General features: G+C 39.0%; 1 protein-coding gene across 4 annotated transcripts; it reads right to left on the bottom strand.

Moving 5' to 3' along the window:
• Window positions 1-229: 229 nt before the first annotated feature.
• LOC120901383 (peptide transporter family 1-like) lies at window positions 230-10,038 on the bottom strand. Of its 4 annotated transcripts, XM_040309289.1 has the most exons (7): window positions 9,726-9,835; window positions 8,161-8,354; window positions 5,520-5,572; window positions 5,357-5,435; window positions 4,704-5,290; window positions 3,576-4,562; window positions 2,776-3,494 (listed from the first exon to the last, which is right to left on the bottom strand). In XM_040309289.1, the coding sequence occupies exons 2-7, from the start codon at window positions 8,165-8,167 to the stop codon at window positions 3,066-3,068; spliced, it is 2,142 nt and encodes a 713-aa protein (XP_040165223.1). In that variant the 5' UTR covers window positions 8,168-8,354; window positions 9,726-9,835; the 3' UTR covers window positions 2,776-3,065. The 4 variants fall into 4 exon arrangements, with proteins under 4 accessions (XP_040165225.1, XP_040165224.1, XP_040165223.1 ...); XM_040309288.1 differs by lacking the exons at window positions 8,161-8,354; window positions 9,726-9,835 and adding an exon at window positions 7,305-7,772 and having other exon boundaries at window positions 2,918-3,494; XM_040309291.1 differs by lacking the exons at window positions 2,776-3,494; window positions 3,576-4,562; window positions 4,704-5,290; window positions 5,357-5,435; window positions 5,520-5,572 and adding exons at window positions 230-2,369; window positions 2,440-2,475.
• Between the last annotated feature and the right edge of the window lie 9,209 nt (window positions 10,039-19,247).

Below are 19,247 nucleotides of genomic sequence, written 5' to 3'. Positions count from 1 at the left end.
AAACAATAAATTTGAAATAAGCTGGGTGTCCATTAACAAGAAATAGCATCCGATTAACAGTCCCCCAAGCAATGTCCTTGGGATGGAATCGCATCCGATCCGATAAGTCGGTTAATTTATTTTGATACGTAAATGTTTATGTTAAAGTCTCAGAAGGTTATTGAAAATTTAATGAATCCTTACATTATGAAGCCTCGCAGCCTATAAATAAACACAAAAATCCACACCCTCCAGATAAACGACCACAGTCTCTACTATATTTGAAATACGATTTGCTAATACTTTTATAAGTTTTTATCTAGTCATATTACCGATGGTTTATAAAACTAGTTTACCTGTACAATGGTCCAACAATTCAATTACTATGGTATTTAATTTTTTGACTATTACTTTTATTTATTTTATAATAATTTCGTGGAGTAATATGATGAAAATTTGCACCTTTTAAATGCAGGGTTCAATAATGATATAATCATTCTTTACTCTTAGAGAATATAGTACGTACTATAGTAAAATGATGCGACTTTTCTTGTAGAAAACGATCATTGAAGATCTGCTCATGTAATACTTTCAGCAATAAGCAATTATCAAATTTTACCAGCTTACCATTTTGGAAAACTACATTTTCGATCCTCTTGATAATAGATAACCACATTACCCCTTAGTATTATCAAACGGACGCAGTACGCCGGGTGGTCCACCAAAGCTACCGGTAAATGTCTCTGTGATTGGTTTCGATTGTTGGAACTGCTGATTTAAAGGTTGCTGTTGATGCTGATGTTTTTGGCCTGTTTGTGATTGGACGGGTGAAAATACGGTACCGTCCGGATTAACATTAGTTCCAGGACGTTGCTGATTACCCAAAATACCCGGTGCACCACCGAAGCTTCCCGTAAACTTATTTCCACCGTTAAAGCTGTTCGTTACGGGTATTGGTTTCACCGGATGCTGATTCGCGATAAATGTCGAGGGCACCACCGGTCTAACGCCTGATCCTTGGCTAGCGGGATTTGCATTGAATGGCACATTGAATGTGCTAGGCGTTGGTGGCACAATCGGAGCTTGAGGTCGTCCCGGAACGCTGTTGACAGGGGTAGAAGCAACTGGAGCAGGATGAGTGGATCCAACGTGCTGCACAGGCGGAAACTGCTGAACGGGAGCAACGGTACTGGAAACGGGGAACGTTTGTGGATCTTTTGTGTAAGCTGTGCCTATGTTCGCTTGATTGCCCAAGAATCCAGGAGCTCCCCCAAAGCTGCCCATATATTTTTGAATTGTAGGTTTCGTATCTGGCCTTGCTGTTGTTGGGAAGCTGTTTTGGGTCGTAAATACGGGCTGTGGACGTGGTGGCTGTGGTTGTGCAGCGGAGGGGACAGGTTGAGACAGAATCGGTCTCACAGTTGATGTATAAGCTGTACCAATATTCTGCTGGTTACCAAGAAATCCGGCTGGTCCACCGAATCCTCCGTTGTACTTTTGTACCACAGGTTTTCCAGTAGAGACAGTAGGAAAGATGGAAGAAGCAGTAGTGGTAGATCCCGAAAATCGAATTCCTGTCGGCAAGCCTGGTTGCGGAAAGTTTGTCTGCTGATTGACGTCGGTTTTGAATCCTACTGCATTATCGGATGCTATCGGTGTGTTTGGTTTTCGCGTAGATGGCAGAGATGACGGTGTCAATGAACCATCGAATGGATCGCGTGCAAAAATTGGCGACCGTTCCGTGCCTACCTTGACATCATACACCGGCGGTAATTGATCCGGAAACAAAGGGGGCAATAGTCCATTGACTGGTTTCTGGGCGAAGAGAATCTTTCCTTCCTCGATATTAGGGATCTTTGCATTTGGTAAAAACTGTTGCTGCGTGTTAAGAGGCCCTGCGCCCTTCGTTCCACTCGGTGGCACTGCCTGTACCGTACTAGGAACCGGGTTTGGTGGCAGTAGCCCATAGTTTGGTTGCGCAACAGGCTCTATTATGCCAGACGCGTAACTAGGAACTTTGAAGTTATATTGCCCAACTTTGGCGACTTGACTTGATGATGGCTGAAGGTTTGAGTCTCGATTCACATTTGTTCGAAAACCAACTGAATCCAGTTCCGGTTTTGCTAGGTCAGTAAACGGTGTCACAGGATTTCCGTAGCTATCCCGCAGCACTGTGTTCGGTTGCGGCGTTGATCCTCGCGCATCTACATTTGTAAGCTCATTGTTAATGCCCGCGGGAATTGCGTTTAGAGAAGCATCGTTCGCAAAACCTAGATTTCTTCCTTTAGCTGCGGAAAATCCTTGGCCACGTGCAAATGGTGTGATTGCGAGATTTATAATATTGCTGTCCGCCGAAGGTACGCCACCATCCACAGAGCGAGCTGAGTGTGCTGGACAGATAGAAATAAAAGACGTGATTAGTGTGGGCAAGAGGTAGGAATAAGTATACTGCATTCATACCAGATTGTTTATTCGCTTCAGCAGGGGACAAAACAGCTGTAATGGAAGAAGGATATAATTGTTACACCATTCTTACTTTGTGAGTAATAAACGCGTCAACCACAATTTTGTTAGAAAAGCTTTAGGTTTGATGGATTGTTAGGCCTTTTTTAGAAGTGAATCATTTTTTCATTATTCCGCAAGATTTAACGTTAAATTCCATCGCCGTTTTCTGTTAGACACCATGAAACCAGCAATATATTTTGCCATGGTGTAAAACTTATTTTTTTGTACAAGGAACTTTGTTTTAAAGAACATCAAGACAAGCGTAGAATAAAAAATTAATAATAATCATGATGATGTCAAAGGAAAACTCATTGCACGGACAAATTATTTATTAAGCAAAAATTTTCATAGAAAATTTATTATTTCACCCCAAATCATTAATCAAATCTCTCTCTCTCTCTCTCTTCTCGCTCTCTCTCTCTCTCTCTCTCTCTCTTTCTCTCTCTCAATCTCTCTCTCTCCCCCCTCGATGTTGCTACGCCTTAGCTTGATTTTGACTCGCAACTGTTATGCCTTTCGTTTTGATAAGGTTTATGTCGCACACTATTGCATAGTTTCGGCATCATAGTGATGTATCATCTCTACTCATCTGATTTCTTAAATACAGGATTATCGAGCCCACTCTCTTCCTTCTGGTCGATGGGTAGCGTAGCATTTGGATCATCTTCTTCGTCATAGTTTTTCAGTGGAATTTGTTTATAACGCCATGCCAATATAGAAAACAGACCCATGTCGACAAACATCAACACAGCAAACAGTACAAACTCCCATTTCTGTTCATCGAAGATTTTTGCTTCTGCTACGATAACCACAATCAGATTACCCACAGCGACTGTTAATTGCCAACATCCTTGCAGGACGGATTTCATGCTCTCCGGAGCTTGTGTGAATGAGAATTCCAGTCCCGTTATAGAGTACATAACCTCTCCAAGCGTCATTACCACATACTGGGGGATGAGCCAAAGCATGTTGACCGAGTTCGGTTCGGTGACGATGATAGGGGTAGTGCTCTGAAATTATCATTTTACGTCAGTTTTTGTGTCATATTAAGACCTACTAAAAAAAGGGATTCGTCCTCTAAGTTTACTTACCATGCCATCGGTATCGCTTACGATGAATGCATACACACCGCCAAGTCGCATTGTGTAGGTCAATGTAAGCTCTCCATCTACATATATTTCGTAATCAGAAGGATAGGATTCCACCCGATCGTATACATACGACCCGTTCTTGTGTCTATCGAACGCATCGGATGAGTCAATGTCTCGGAACACCACCGTCCGGTTAGTGGCTGTATTCCCGAGCACGCGGAACACGGGGTAACCCTTGGAAGACTTTTCGGTATCATCTTCATATCTCAAAAGACTGATGCCCGAATCTTGTTTGCGTATAAAGTACGACAACTGTTTTTCTTCGTCCACCACAAAGGTGCGCTGTTCCTCTGCCACCGCGCAATTTGGTCCAGGGCCAGTGGATGAAAGTGTGTACGTGTATGTAGCGCTTCCTTTCACATTTAGGTACTTCTCTTCGAACATGCTCATACTCTTCAGCGTAAAGTCGGCGTGTTCGGGAATGTTGGACTGAATGCGATAGTCACAGGGCATGCCGTTGAATATTCGCAACTGAGCTTCGCCCGCTTTCGGCATCACGGCATACGTCGATTCCAGCTGAATCTCCACAATGGTCGATATAACAAAGGCTAAGCCAGCAAATATTCCACCGAGAGTTAGCTTCTGTAGCGGTCGCCGAATTCCGATTAGACTCAGCAGCGGGTAGAAAGCGACCTCATACAGTGGAATAAATACCAAAATCAACAGAGGATTAATCACTTGCATTTGATCCGGCTTGATCGTCCAAAAACCCAGATCGCCATCCATGCGGGTTGCTTGGAAAGTCCAACGTGATCCCTGTTGGTCGAAAAGCGCCCAAAACACTGGCAGCGGAATATACAACTTCAGTACGTTGAGCAAAATGCGTGTTTCATCGACCAGCTGGCGTCCCCAGCGCTTTTCAGAGTAATCCAACCAATGTTCACGAGGGTTGATGGATTTCTCACGTGATCTCGTCCGGATGGCCGTCTGTTGAACGTGTTGAAAAAGAATTAACATAAAATGAGCAACACTCAACAGCAAGACACAACACAAAAATGGAAAGACAACAACAACCAACGGATGACAAACAAACAACGACAAAAAGGTCATAAAACTCGTTATACTAACCCAAATACATTTAGAAACCTTCACAAACATATTGCCCGCGGGTGCGGATATTTTGTAGAGTGGTTTGCCAATGATGAATATGATAATGGATATCACCATCAGTACTCCGGGCACTCCGAATGCTAAAGGGAAACAATCATCGTCGTCGAAGCATTTCACATCTTCCCGTAGAATTGGCGTTACCATGGTCGACACGAACGAGCCAGAATTTACCGCAAAGTAAAACATTGAAAAAAATAGTGCCAGATATTTCGCCTGTTCTGGTAGCTTAAATTGCTCGCCCCCGAACGCGGCAACACATGGTTTAATGCCACCAGAGCCGAAAGCGATCAGCAGCAATCCAGCAATGGTCATCGCACGTGCATCCAGATCCCAGGTAGGGATAGCTCCCAGTGTGATGCATCCACTCCCGATCGTATACACAATCGATAGGTACAGTATTGTACGAAATTTGCCCAACCAACTGTCAGCAATGATCGCACCGATCACACACATAAAATACACCAATGTGGTGAAAGTGTGATACAGCACCGTCGCCGTGTCATCGTCGAAGTCCAACTTCCTGGTGAGATAGAGCACAAGCACAGCTGCCGAAGAAAATCCAACCATCTAGTTAGTGCAACCGTTTTCTAACGCCCTCGATCGTTACTTACTTCGCATGCCATAATAGTTAAACCGTTCGCAGAACTCATTGCTGATGATAAACGGAATGGCTCGGGGATACTTGAGCTTCTGAAATTTGTACACAACATTTTAAATAATGCACTACGAAAACAGATGCAAAAGCTTTGATGCCGGTTTTGTTTGCTTAATCACCTTAGGTTCTCCTTCGATATCCCCAACCTCTTGCGTAGCAGCTGGTGCTTCTTCTGTAAAGGAGATGATAAGTTCACTGCTAAATGGTTTATAAACAAAAAACCAACAATAAATGCCACAGACAAAGCGTCGAGCAGACTGTACAACATAAACTGTTATTCAGGCGTCCTATTGGTTGCAATTATCGCTTCAACCTAGCCTCTGACAGTGATCGATTGACGTGTTACCCGTGTATAGATTGATCATTAGCTTTACAATACGATCACAATTACCTAATTCACTGTCATCATAAACAATGAACCGACCTTTGAGTAGGGGTTGAACAAAAAATACTGTAAAAATTCCGATGGATCTTATCGTTTAATAAGGTACTATTGATAAAGACAATGGACCCAACAAGTGAGATCTGGTGATAACGTTCTTATCGGCGTTCATATGTACGAACTCATTGATAATTGAATCACATACTAACTAGAGCGTCACAGGTGACTAGTTTAACTTACTATTGGTGTTATTATCTGTTGTCTTATTCAGATCCTATTTATACAACGAGACAATCTTCTTCTTCTTCTGTTTGGCGTAACGTCCTGCGCTGCCATACCGGCCCATATAGGCTTTCGAGGCTTATTCAGTACCACGCACCCGGATAGTCAGTTCATGCAACGGAGGAACGGCGCATTCTCGGTTTGAACCCATGACGGGCATGTTATTGAGTCGTTCGAGTTTACGACTGTACCACGAGACCGTCGCAATAGAATATCGAAATAAGAAATGTCTCTATAAAACTTTTTCAAGTACTTCTTTTATATCCACACTACACGCTATACACTACACTCCTGGTAGAACACATGTTCGCTATGATTCCATACTACTCAACGATGTGTGGTCGTAGTTTAGCAATGTTAATGATTGTTAAAGCAGTATCATTGAAGTGATGTATAAACTGTTTCCACCATGCTCTGCGTCAATGAGACAATCGAGTGTGGGCATCGGCAAGAACATCCTATTAATATCGCTCAATCACGTGAATCGATCAGATACATCCTGTGCTCGCCAACTGTAGCGTAAAGTAAACATTACCATAATTATTGCTTTTTACTGAGATGAACCAGTTCTGCAAGATTTTTCCTGCCGTTGGTACAAGCTTCCCACTAATAAAAACATATCCAGCCTTTCGAAAGATATTCAGATTTCTGAGATCATTGCACAAGCAAGGTTCACTGGCCGGTCAATACTCTCATATGTCTGCAGCACTTATCGGAACATTGTTCATCGATCTCAAGTACAGCACATCTCAACTATTTTGCATTTGGGTGTGTCGCACTTTACAAATTTCAATCCTACCTAGTGTTACGTATCTCGCAATCTGTTCACATGTAGCTACTGTGTCTGTTGACAACGATTCCTCTATTCTACACTTTGCTTTCATTTGTGTCTCCAATACATTCAGCTCTATATTAAATAGGTAAACTCAAGATTCGTACTGCTCAAATGTTTCAACCGTTCCTGTACTCCAACTGCTCGACGAAAGTTATCTTTTGTTGGGCAATTAAATGGTTCATGTTCTCGTGTCTGTTAACAACTGAGATAGTAAATGATGGGTGAATGTTCGTGTCGTTTCATACGAGCAATGGAATAGATTTAAAGACTACTTGGCAGATTTGATTTTCTATAGAAGCTACATGTTTCTACTGTCCTGTTGTTATGTACAAATTGCCGTCTAATCCCAATCAACTAAAGTGTAACTAACTTTTAAAGATTCACTCCAACACATTTCACACAAACCTTTAGATGTATCGACCATCTTCTTGAAATTTTTGTTTTAACAATCAAAACCAAACACCTATTAAATACTTTTAATAAATCATTCTAACACTTAGTCAGATGATCTATCGATGGCAAGCTCTGGCAAGAATAATTGTAACACACTTTCTGTACAAGGTGTATTGGCAGACTGAGCAATACTGATGAGTATGCTATCAAGTTAAAAGCAGTAATCCCTCGAAAAGGGTGCAGAGCCGTAATCGTCGGAGACTGATAACGGCTTTACGAGCTGATAAAAACATACTTATTAAACTTTCCTCCACTGCATCTGCTGTATCAAGAACCACCCACTTCGAGGATAGATACGTATGATGCCAAGGGCAGATTCCGCACATGCTGAATTTATGAACGACGTTTTAAGTAGAATGATAATCAGCTCTTGAAACAATTGAGCCTCTTGGAACTCCCGAAATGAGTAATGGATACACTCTTGATTTATTAAGTAATACGTATAGTAAATTTAAAAAATGATCTTTTTATATAATTTAAGTTAAAGTTTTAATATAAGTCGTTAATTTTATTAAACCCGTTATGTCCGAACTCTACAGAAACAATTGCTTCTAAATAATAATATAAATTAAAATATTAGCATAATATTATAACCATCTTTGTAACTAAATATCAATCGCACCATCACTAAACCATCCTATAAATCAAACAAAAGTAATAAGCATAGTAAGATTTGTTTTTCAAAGATTCGTACATCAACTATTTCATGTAAAACTACCACTTTTCACTTCACAATTATAACCACTTGACATTTACGACATATGGACTTTTTCACACCGTAACATCACTCATACGTCTAGCTACTTACCGCACATTCCTTTTCAATACAAAAACAAGCCCATCGCTCTTGAAGTTTATCTTATCAAAAGGTACTTGATTTTTGGTCAGCAGCCGTGCTACAGCGCGGAATAGTAATTCCCTTTGCGTTACATTAGGTGCGATCTGCATAGTTTCCTATGTGGTGAGGGTTTTTTTTTCGTTACTCCATGGCAGTTTAACGGACTGTATTTTCATGCGAAAAGAAAAATAATTCAAGCAAAGAGGAAGATGGTATTGATGTATTGCTTGGAGTAATTATCTTATCACATTTCTTCAGCAAACAATCATCTATCCATTCATTCATCATCATGTTTATTAGTGTGCGGCGTCAATAGGTTTTCTAAAAACAAAGACATGTTGCAACGCTTTATCAAAAATTTATTACCTTCCGTGGATAGTAGCGTGTAGGCAAAAGGATACAGATAAGAATGTGGGCAATTATCGCGAACCTACAGTAGATATGAAAAAGCTATCATGAAAGAGAGTAAATACGACATGTCTGTCGATTTATAATCTCTTTTGCAACACAACGATACAGGATTTTACTGCCAAAACAGAGGACATTTTATGAGTAAACCGCATGCAACATGTACGGTTATTTAGATATCATCTTTGTTGTTAGTTGACCATATTCAGTGATGGCATGGTTAGATATACTACAAAAAATCATCAACCTTACATCAACTCAACATCATTTGAATGTCAAAGTCCACCACGAGTCGCAGGTGTCGTAACCTTCTTTTGCAAGATTCGTATAGTAAACGAGCATCACTTTCACGATAAAAGGCACTGATCGAGTCAACCAAAGTGGTACGTTCACAACGCATCCCACTGTGACTGAATGAATCACAGGACTTTCCGCATACCCTTTTTATACCCTTTTTATGTTTTTTTTCTGACCTGCGAAACAAGCTTAATGAGCACTGCCTTTCCAGTGAACTCGGGACATTCTGAGATATGGTATTGTGTCATGCTGGTACTGCCATCTGTAACCGGTTCACAGTTATACTTGTCGTCCTTGCATCGATCATGATAGTTTCAAAATTGTATGATACAATATAGCCATTTGTGTGACGCATCCGGCAAATCATATGCAGACAGAGAGCATCTCTGAACACGGTATGAATTTGTGAACATCGTTCAAAGCCAGCTCGATACCTACACCGGGTGAACACAGAAGCTAAATTACCGGCTAAGCGACGAACCCAACTGGATAGTTAAACTCTTCCAATCGCGACAAAGGGTATTATTTGGAAATATTGCGTAAAAGCAGCATCAAAGCTTTATTTTGAAGGAGGGGAGCCCAACGTGACCTTGATGAAACGCATCGGCGCTGTTCACGATCGAGGTGGTTACAGTGTAATTTTTTTACAACCATTTTTACTTTTTCAGCTTTTTTAACAGACACTTTAAAGACACACAACAAACATTGTAAGATATTTAATAAACTTTACACTTTGCCAAAAGTAAAAATGAATGAAGTAAAAATCTAATTGTTAATAAACCTTAATTTTTATGAGTAAGCGTTTACAAACGACTTAAACAACACTTTACATTTAACTCCAGTATACTGTTGAGCGGAGCATATGTGTAACAGCAGCACCGCTATACTCCAAATTTGGAATTTTCGAAAGCACGACCTTGGGTCACGCATTTTGAGACTGGATAGATCGTTGCACTGTACCGACGTATAGCTTTTTGGTGGTTTTATTCACAGTTAAATACAACACACTAATTTGATTCGGCGCAATCAAGAACACCTTGTAATAAAACACGGTCGAACAGTTTCCGTTCTCGAGAACACTCGCTCTCGACGCGTCCTGGTGAAACGGGTCTCCAGCTTTAACTAACAAACACGGCCGAACAAGTAATACAATATAAACAAGATTCGCTGCTTCTCAATCTGAGCTCTACGCTCACTGCTGCTCGTGCCTACGCGATCGCAAAGTTGATCTTCGCGACTCGCAGATGGGTTACGCTCACGTTGTTTTTTTTTTTTTTTGAATTGGTGGGGGTAGTATGCTGACGTTTTCTTGTTCAAATTCTCCTTTGCTAAGAATTCAGCGCAGCTCCGCTCAGTCATATAGACGACGATGTTAGACGATCACTACCGGAAGAGCTTTTTTGTATTAAGCTGCCACATGATAATTAACAAGGGACGGTTTTCTATTCTAGCACAACAACACGAAAATTAAAGAAAATTAAATAGATGTGCTTGTGAAATTATTTGAGTTCGTATTGAAAATCTAAGTTATAAAGATTATTAAAATCTAAAAATAAATCTAAGTTATGAAATAAATATTTTAAGTCATGAATAAATTCGCTTTTTTTAATAAACATGGTATGAAAATGTTTAAAATAGTATGATACATTTTACCAGACGAACTTTGTTACATGACCCTATTAAGTGATATTTGTTATTTATAAATTTTATAAATGCTATTTTGTGGTATACATTAAAGGTTCCTTCAATATAAACGTTGTTTCGCATGGAAAGTCTTGCTCGTCTCTATGGAAGGGAATCTGATCACCGTACATAGTTCATTCGTGTATGGCAGATTCTTATCACACAATATTAAATGCCATCGTGTGTAATTAATTTCAGCAGCTGCATTTAAATCATTTGACTGACGATACTGATTTACTGACGATATCGATGGAGTGGAAACTGGAAGTGTTGATCCGCTTTCCCTGCAGTGGCTGCGATGTAAAGACAATTTACGAGCAATGCTCTATACAGGCCCGTCATCAGTAGAACAAGCAAAGAGTCAAACTAAGCATTAGCAGGTGATTCATTCGCGGATCTGTTTTCATGTCGCCTTAGTGCCACACAAAATCCTATAGCTTGTTTACCTCTTCCCCATACATTCATTGTACTTCCGGCATAATGACCTTCAACAGTGTGTGTGCTAGGATGGAAGTAAGGAGCCTTACCAAGCTTTTCATTATTATAAGGGTTTGATGGATTGATTGATTGCTGAAGTTTTCAGTCAATAATTCAATCACCGTATTGCTTGCGATGCACTACTGAGCTAAGCTTATTATTGAACTAACGCTCTATTTTCAGTTCATACAATTAATTTCAAACTAGAATAAATGGACTTGATGTGTTTAGTCTTATTTCACTACACACACAATTTGATAATCAATCAATGCAACAAAAGTTCATTACCGAATGTGAAATGAATCACGCACAACTTTGTGTGTCATGAATGCTAGTAGTTTTGCTTTCGAAGTACATTTGCAATGATTTATAGAAGAAATTAATATTGATTGGATCTACATTGCGAATTAAAAAAGGACGTGAATTTTGTATCAGGGTGTTCCCCCCTTGTGTAAATACACCGAAATGTTAGTTAGACAATCAGTATTATAGCACAACAACAATCAGCGTTAGCATTAGTGTATTATATTTTAAGCCGGATGGAGCAACGTAGACGCAGCGTAGAAGGCAGGGAGGTTGAACTCCCGAACATATTGTTTACGTAGCTAGCGGAACTGCCTAAACCATCATCTCAATATCAGCGGTGATGTGCAATAACGCAAAATCTCGGAAACTCTAGGTCGAAGCTGATCTAAAATATAAATTAAAACTTGTTTTTTTATTCAGAAAACAAAATAATCTATAGAAACGTAGCGTGCCTCAGCCCAGTCGAGGTGAACGAACTTACGCTCACCTACTCTGTATATCGTGTAGTATCGGTGTAAAGTATTGGAAATAATTACAGTGGACCCTAACATAACGAATTTATTTCGTTCCAGTAACACACTCGTTATACGAAAAACTTGTCATGCGTGAGGCTCTCTACCAAATATATCGGAGCGCCGTTTAAACCGGCCCCATCAGGAACTGAACTCGTTCGGTACCAGATTTCAATCAATTCCGCATCTGATTCCGATGTTGGAATCGATTCCGAATCCTGATTCGATTCCGGTGCCGATTCCGGTGCCGATTCCGGAGCCAATTCTGGAGTTGACTTCGGAGCCAATTCCAGAGTTGACTCCAGAGCCGATTCTGATTCCGGAGCCGATTCCGATTCCAGAGCCGCTTCCAGAGTAGATTCCGGGATCGATTTCGGAAACTGATTCCGGACCTACTATCGGGAATCGATTCCAGAAAACTTTCCAAAACGACTTTCCGAGAACGATTCCGACAAAAACTTCATTTTTCCTATCACTAGTCCGGAATCCCGAATACAGGTAGTCTCCGAGATACCCAATTGACAGTTCTTTGAGCGAATTGTACTGATTTGCCGTGTAAATTGATAAATGCAAAATAATTTCCCTTATCGTTAAATCTCGTTGAGTAGAAACAATGTTAGTTACTGGATAGGCCGACCAGACGTACTGCCTTTAAAGGGACAGTCCCGTTTTTACCGGAAATTTTATGTCCCGACGAATCCGTAAAAATATCGTTTTGTCCCGTTTTTTATGTTCTGGGCTAGTTCGATTAAAATTAAATTGTCATACACTTGTCGAACATGACAACAAAAAGCCATTAGAGCACCGACAAACCAACGTGACACTTCGAACAAAATGAGCTTCAAAAGTTGCCTCCTTATTTCAAATGAAAATACGTTAAACACTAGCGCCATCTCTATAACGATTCGCTTACTACACTGACACAGAGACGAAACTGCTAAATCCCCTGTTTGTTTTTCTTCGCAAATTCCAATGCGTATTGTTTTATGTACTTCTCACATCTTTTGCATTGATTTGTAAACTTATAAAATGATTTTCCTGGGTGTTGTATCCAATCCCGTTTTTTACACTCTCCACATGATTTAAATAATTGTCGACTTCAAAAAAACAAACGTCAAACAATTCGATTGAACAAACGTGTGTTTTCCAAATTGAGATCATTAAGAGAGAAGAACATTTGTTTATTGGACTGTAAAGCCCTGTAAGTTACCTACAATAGTTAAATTTGAGGAATATCAGTTGTTTGATCAATCGACGTTGGTAAAACAAATTATTGTTAAGCGTATTAGAATTGGAACACATGCTTCGCCCTTCGTGATTGGCCGTGTCATCTCGACTACAGGACTAGGTGTTTGCTGCTTGGGATCCCGCCCCTCGCCGAACGTGTTGAGCACGCCAGGCTGGCATTTCTCACATCCATCGACTGTCCCGAGCTGCTTTCGATGATTCACCTCTATGTTCCTGCCAGAATACTTCGTCGCCGGGCAATGCTGGCAGTCGCTGAAATCCGAACAACCATTAAATCTCTCGCCCATAAACACCTTTCTTTGTATGTGCCGTCTACTAAATTCAGCTGTCGATCTCTATGAGCCTGGAATGACGATAGCAGAACTGACTTCACGTTTAAGTGTCCATCGCGTCCAACAATAACAATATATAAATGTTCTTTTCGTTATCTAATGTATATTGTAAACAAAACTTTACTCGAGAGGGCTTTATACTTTATCGATTAATAAACACTAAACTAAACTAAACAAGGAATTAATTCCAGTAGTAAAACGTTGGGTGCACGTTTTTAAGGAAATCAAAATTATGTCACTAGAATGCCTTGCTACTAGAATGAAATTATTCATTTACAGAGGTATCCTTCATAACGAGCACCCCTTGTAAACAGTTTTTTGCAAACCGAATAAATCTACCACTACCTCCTTCAACGAATAAAATCTCGCATAACGAGCAATACCATTTGTGTTTCTGGTAAGTTCATCGGAGCCGATGTGAAATTAAGATCACGATCGGTTAGCATTGAGCATTTCTTTACTTTTGATTTTTAGTTTGGCAAAAGAGAGATTCGATACTAATCATTTCATATAAAACTATGAAGAAAACGTGTCACTCTCAAAAGTGTGTCGAGTGCGATAGTGTGATGTTGACGAGTGTTTTTTGCACGATTATTTTCTTAATATCCTTGTTCATGTAGGCGAGAGTTTCTCCTCCCAATTTCTGCCACTTGGAGGAGTTTCGTTAAATTTGATGCCAATAGATTTATAACAATCCTTAATGATCATAGTTGTGCTGCAAAATATTTACAAATAATTGTTTTGTTTAAAGTTGTGAAATTGGCATATTTTAGGAAACAAATCTATTAGGTACGGGCACAAGCTAATAAAAAATCATTTTGAAATGAGTTTTTCAAAGAAAAAAAACTAAACAAGCGATCACAAATCAAGCAAATGAATCAATGATAATGCCAAAGAAATACTGAACTAAAAATATATCTCAATAACTAGTATTATAAATACATTATTCATATTTGAAAATGCGTGAATGTCATTTATACCAGCGTATTTGTGGTGTTCGAACAATTTTTTACAATTTGTATAGAAAAAAGCCTCCCGCTTTACGAGTTTTTCGTATAACGAGAGAATCACTGGAATGGATTAACTCATTATATTCCGATGTACATAATTAAATTTGTCTTCCTGGTAGCGCTGCTCCAGTGGAAAGAATTTTCTCAACAATTAATAGTGTAAGTCAGCGATCGGCAAAGTACGGCTCGCGAGTCACATGCGGCTCATTGATTTCGAAATAGCGGTGCCTGAACGTTCATATATTTCATAGAAATATCACACAATTATGCTCTTGGTTTATATATTTGACTCTTCACGTGAAACCCTTCCTATATTTTTGTAGAATTTGGCTCTTTCGGTCGCAAAGTTTGCCAACCGCTGATGTAGGCGAAAGAAAAGTCACGTCTTAAAGGCCGCTTTACAGACGAAGTGAACGTGAAATCGCCTAGTGAAACGTTGAAAAGTTATTATTACATTAAAATCTGGCGAATTTAGTCGCTCTTTCGGCGAGAAATTAAAGCTTAAATAAAAAAACAATACAGGAATTCAAACAAGACACGTTAGGACCATATCATCCATACGTAGGACTCTGGAGGATCATTTAAATTAATTTCCATTTAATTAATGTTACATCATTCAAAAATGTATTAATAAACTTATGCAATATAATAGCAGATAAATATTATTTAATTATTAATTTATTTATTAATTAATTGAATAAAAAAAATGTTAAATAATAACGTAAAATTTTATTGTAGCATATTATTAAAAATATATTTAAATTGTATTATTCACATTATATTGATTTGTTTCAAAATAATGTAAGAAACTTATCGTTTAACTATATGGATTTAATCCGTTGACATTTTTCACGGTGAAATAATTTTCCGAAAAGACAGAACATTCCCGTCAAACAATCCCGTCAAACAATGCGAGGGTTGCGAAAGATTTCATGTACTCGAAATCTTATGGTATTTTTAAAAAATCGTTGATTTTTATTCAAGAATTATATTTTGTGCGGTACTATTTGGCGAAAAGATTACCATTTAAATTTTTGTGGATTTTTGAAAACTAAAATGTCAAAATTCAGGTGTTTAGTATGCTACAAATCGCACTGTTATACCTGCTCTCGAGGTGCTATAATTATAACTGCTAAAACTAGGTGTGAAAAAACTACCAAGGCTCGCAAGCTCTTTAATGCGAGGGCTCTGGGGCGGTGAACTTGTATGGCGTGCGAGCCCTCGCGCGCCCTCGCAAATCAATGTCAATTGCATGGCGGGTTCAGAGAGTAAAACGTTAAATTTTTTGCCCGATTGAAACGGTAAACTTGAACCGCTTCAATAATATGACATGCATTTCGCTCCACTCAGAATTTCAAGCTTTGTTCGCAGTGAAAAATAATGGTGATCGGGGAATGATAAAAACGCATTTAATTTAAAATAATAAATAATAAAGCTTGTTTTATAGTTTCAATAGCTGGGTAATTCAATTTCCTATGTGTTGGTGTACGATGAGTAATATTCCGATTAATATTCAATCAAATATAGCAAAAAAACAAAATTTCACGTTCACGAAAGTCACTGAAAATCAAGTCCAATAGTGGTAAAGGCCTTGACGGACAACAGTTGTTAAGTCAATAAAGAAGCAATAAATTAAAATCGCTGCATACAATTTGACAGAAAAAAAAACCTCTCCAGAGCAAATCGGAAACGAGCATGTCGAATACCGATTTTCAAACCAGTAAATCGTTATGTTAGGCCGAAAATACATGACGCGAGGTTTCCTCGGCCGCGGTAGCCTCGTATAACAGTAGAACATTTCAGTTTTCATATCTGCCTGCAATCTCGCTCGCCATTCAGCAGAGATACCCACCACGAGCATTTCTGAGTTTCCTCGATAGCGAGATCGAATGACGTTTGATTTATATACTGGATTGACTACCGAGTTATACGAGTTTGATCGTGGTTTCGAGGAAACCTCGCGTCGTGTATTTTCGGCCATAACAATCTAGCCATAAAAATGAAATGTCATTCGAACGCGCTACTGCGGAAACGCAGAGATGCTCATGCTGGGAATCTTTGCGGAACTGTTATACGCGTTTGCACGCGTCTGCAGAAACGCGCTTCATGTATTTTTGGATTTATATTCCTTTTAGGTTAAGAGCTTGAACCGTTCAAAACCCGTTTAATCGACAACTATTGAATTCTGCCTGTATCCATAGAAAAAAGAAAGCTCCATAGCTTGGCTGATTTGCTCAATAGATGGCGTTTTATAACTGTTGTCAGTTGCCCTTTTCTTGCAGTGTGTGTCGAATAGCTTCATCTAAAGTTGATATATATCCCCTTCTAACTTTTCAAGCAAAAATCTATAAGAGTGATCCTGTGATCAGATGCGTAGGTATCAACATTATCGACCGATACTCTATTCTCACTTGCTTGTGTACCGGTGGTTCCCATTGTGGTTTAGCATTTAAACATGCCAACGGTTCAATAGAGACGGCATTGTATGATAGCGTAAAAAACGCTATCAAATTTCTCTCTGTGTAGAACAAAGTACAGTAGAACGTCGATTATCCGGGGATGGATTAACCGACGGGCGGCTTAACCGTGCGCATGAATTTGACAGTTGGCCAATCGTGGCGAACTTTTTCTGCGATGATCAGCTTTGTAAAAACATGTGTTATGGAGCTATCTAGAGTCTAGTGATATTTTTTAATTTCATTTTTGATGAAAACCAATTGTTAAATCTATTGTTATTGATTTAAAAACTATTCTATCAGTGATCAATTGATTGATTTAAGGTGATTTTTTAGTAAAACCAGTAAATTTTACAATTTTATATGAATTTGACATTTCTTGAACCATTATCCGTAAAAATCGATTAACCGGCATCCGCCCGGTCCCGAACTGCCAGGATAATCGACGTTCTGCTGTAGCTCAATTCGAGTCAGTCAACCTACATGCTTAAAAATGTTTAAAAACAAAAAAACAAGTTAAAATGTGTTCATATTTACTTATTAGAGTTTTGAATAAGTCTGGCTCATAAACAAACTGGATAATTCGATTGTTTCGGAACAAGCAGAAATATCGCGCGAAACAAAAAGCTCTGTTTGCTAAATTTAGCAATTTTTTGTCGCGTGACGTTGTCGCTCTATGTCTATGTCAACGGTTAGACATTAAAATTTTCACCCATGTTGGCTATATTTTACGCTTTAGGGCCGTGTCTGTGCTTCATCGCATGCGATTTTATCGCACGTGCTGTCAAACACTTTTTCGTATAGTATTGCAATTATTTGAATGATTTTAATAATATAACGATTGTGAAAAATTAGGTTAAGATTGTTCCTACAAAACACCACACATTTAGTTTGACATATAAAATCGGATGCGGCGTCCGACAATATCAAAAAATTTTGATTCCGTCGTACGACGAAATCGCACGTCCGACGTTATCTGTCAAATCTCATATAAAATTTTGACAGGCCTTCCGATAAAATCCAAGGTGGAATAAAAATATCAGGTGGTGGATAAGGGCCTTTGGGGGGTCGCTATAGTTGAGGGACTTTACGTCATTTTAAAACCGTTGGTTTCCGCACACAAAGCTTAACAAATAGAACAGATTTCTTTGTTATTATGTGCATTTTTGTGTGTCTATTGATTTTATCGAAAAATTGAGATATATGAACAAAAGATTTGATGATTTGTTTATGCACAAAATGTAAAATCATGTGAGTACCCAAGCGCCACAGATTAAGCTTAAACGACTGGAAAATTGAATATCCATAGAAAAAAAATGAAAGCTCTACAGCTTCATTGGTTTGATCAATAGATGGCGTATTAAAACTAATCATTATATTGCTATCCTTTTCTTGCAATATGTTTCGACAAGTTTCTTCTTATTATGACCTATTATGAGCCTTCTAACTTTCTGAGCAAAAATCTATATGAATGGTCGTGTGGTCAGATACGTGGGTATCAACACCAACGACCATTACTCAAATCTCACTTGCTACAGTGCTGGTGGTTTCCGTTGGAGTTTAGTATTTAAACAATCGTATCGCCGTTCTAGTTCTAGCGATGCATAACTTAAATGCGAAACCATACAACAGTACAGAGGAAATGAGAAAGCTTTCCTCCAAGCGATGAAGCTCAACTGGTTGGGTATCCCACAAACAGATGGCGCCACCAGCTTTTTTGCTATTTTTAGAATGCATGAGTCGTTTGCCGTCTGCTAAACGAAGTCTTTCTATATTTAGGTAGAGTGCTTGAGTCGTTTAGAAGCCGTTTAGTGGTCGTTTAGTGGATTTGTGGCACTTGGGTATTTAATCGAAAAATGGGGTAGATAAATTATTTGAACAAATTTATTAAATGTAAACAAAGTTTGAATCCTGGGGACCTTACGTCAAGTGACGATTTGTCAAAATGCACTAGTGTCCACCACCTGGTATTTTTAAATCCACCTTGGATAAAATCGCAGCCGATGGAGCAGAGCAAAGTGTATGAATATCAGGTGGTCTCATAGCCTGTTTTTTATAGCAAAAGTTGAACGTCACTTTTTGACAGCATGGGTGAAAACATTTCCCCAAACAAGCTTTCTGACGACTTGCCTTACACACAAACAATCTTAGAACCTTCGTTATTTGCACTGAAATACCTTAAAAAGCACTCAAAATATATGTTACTGTAAGCTAAACCAAATCTGAACTAATTAAACTCCATTTTTGGATCAAAATAATGCCGTCGATGAGGACACCAATGTGTACTACGTATGTATTGCTAAGAACAAAGCGAACGGTTCCTATGGA

This window comes from Anopheles arabiensis, chromosome 3 (assembly GCF_016920715.1).
Source record: "Anopheles arabiensis isolate DONGOLA chromosome 3, AaraD3, whole genome shotgun sequence".
Taxonomy (NCBI): Eukaryota; Metazoa; Arthropoda; class Insecta; order Diptera; family Culicidae; genus Anopheles; species Anopheles arabiensis.
The sequence above is the reverse complement of the archived record's forward strand: the minus strand, read 5'-3'. Positions and strand labels throughout refer to the sequence as shown.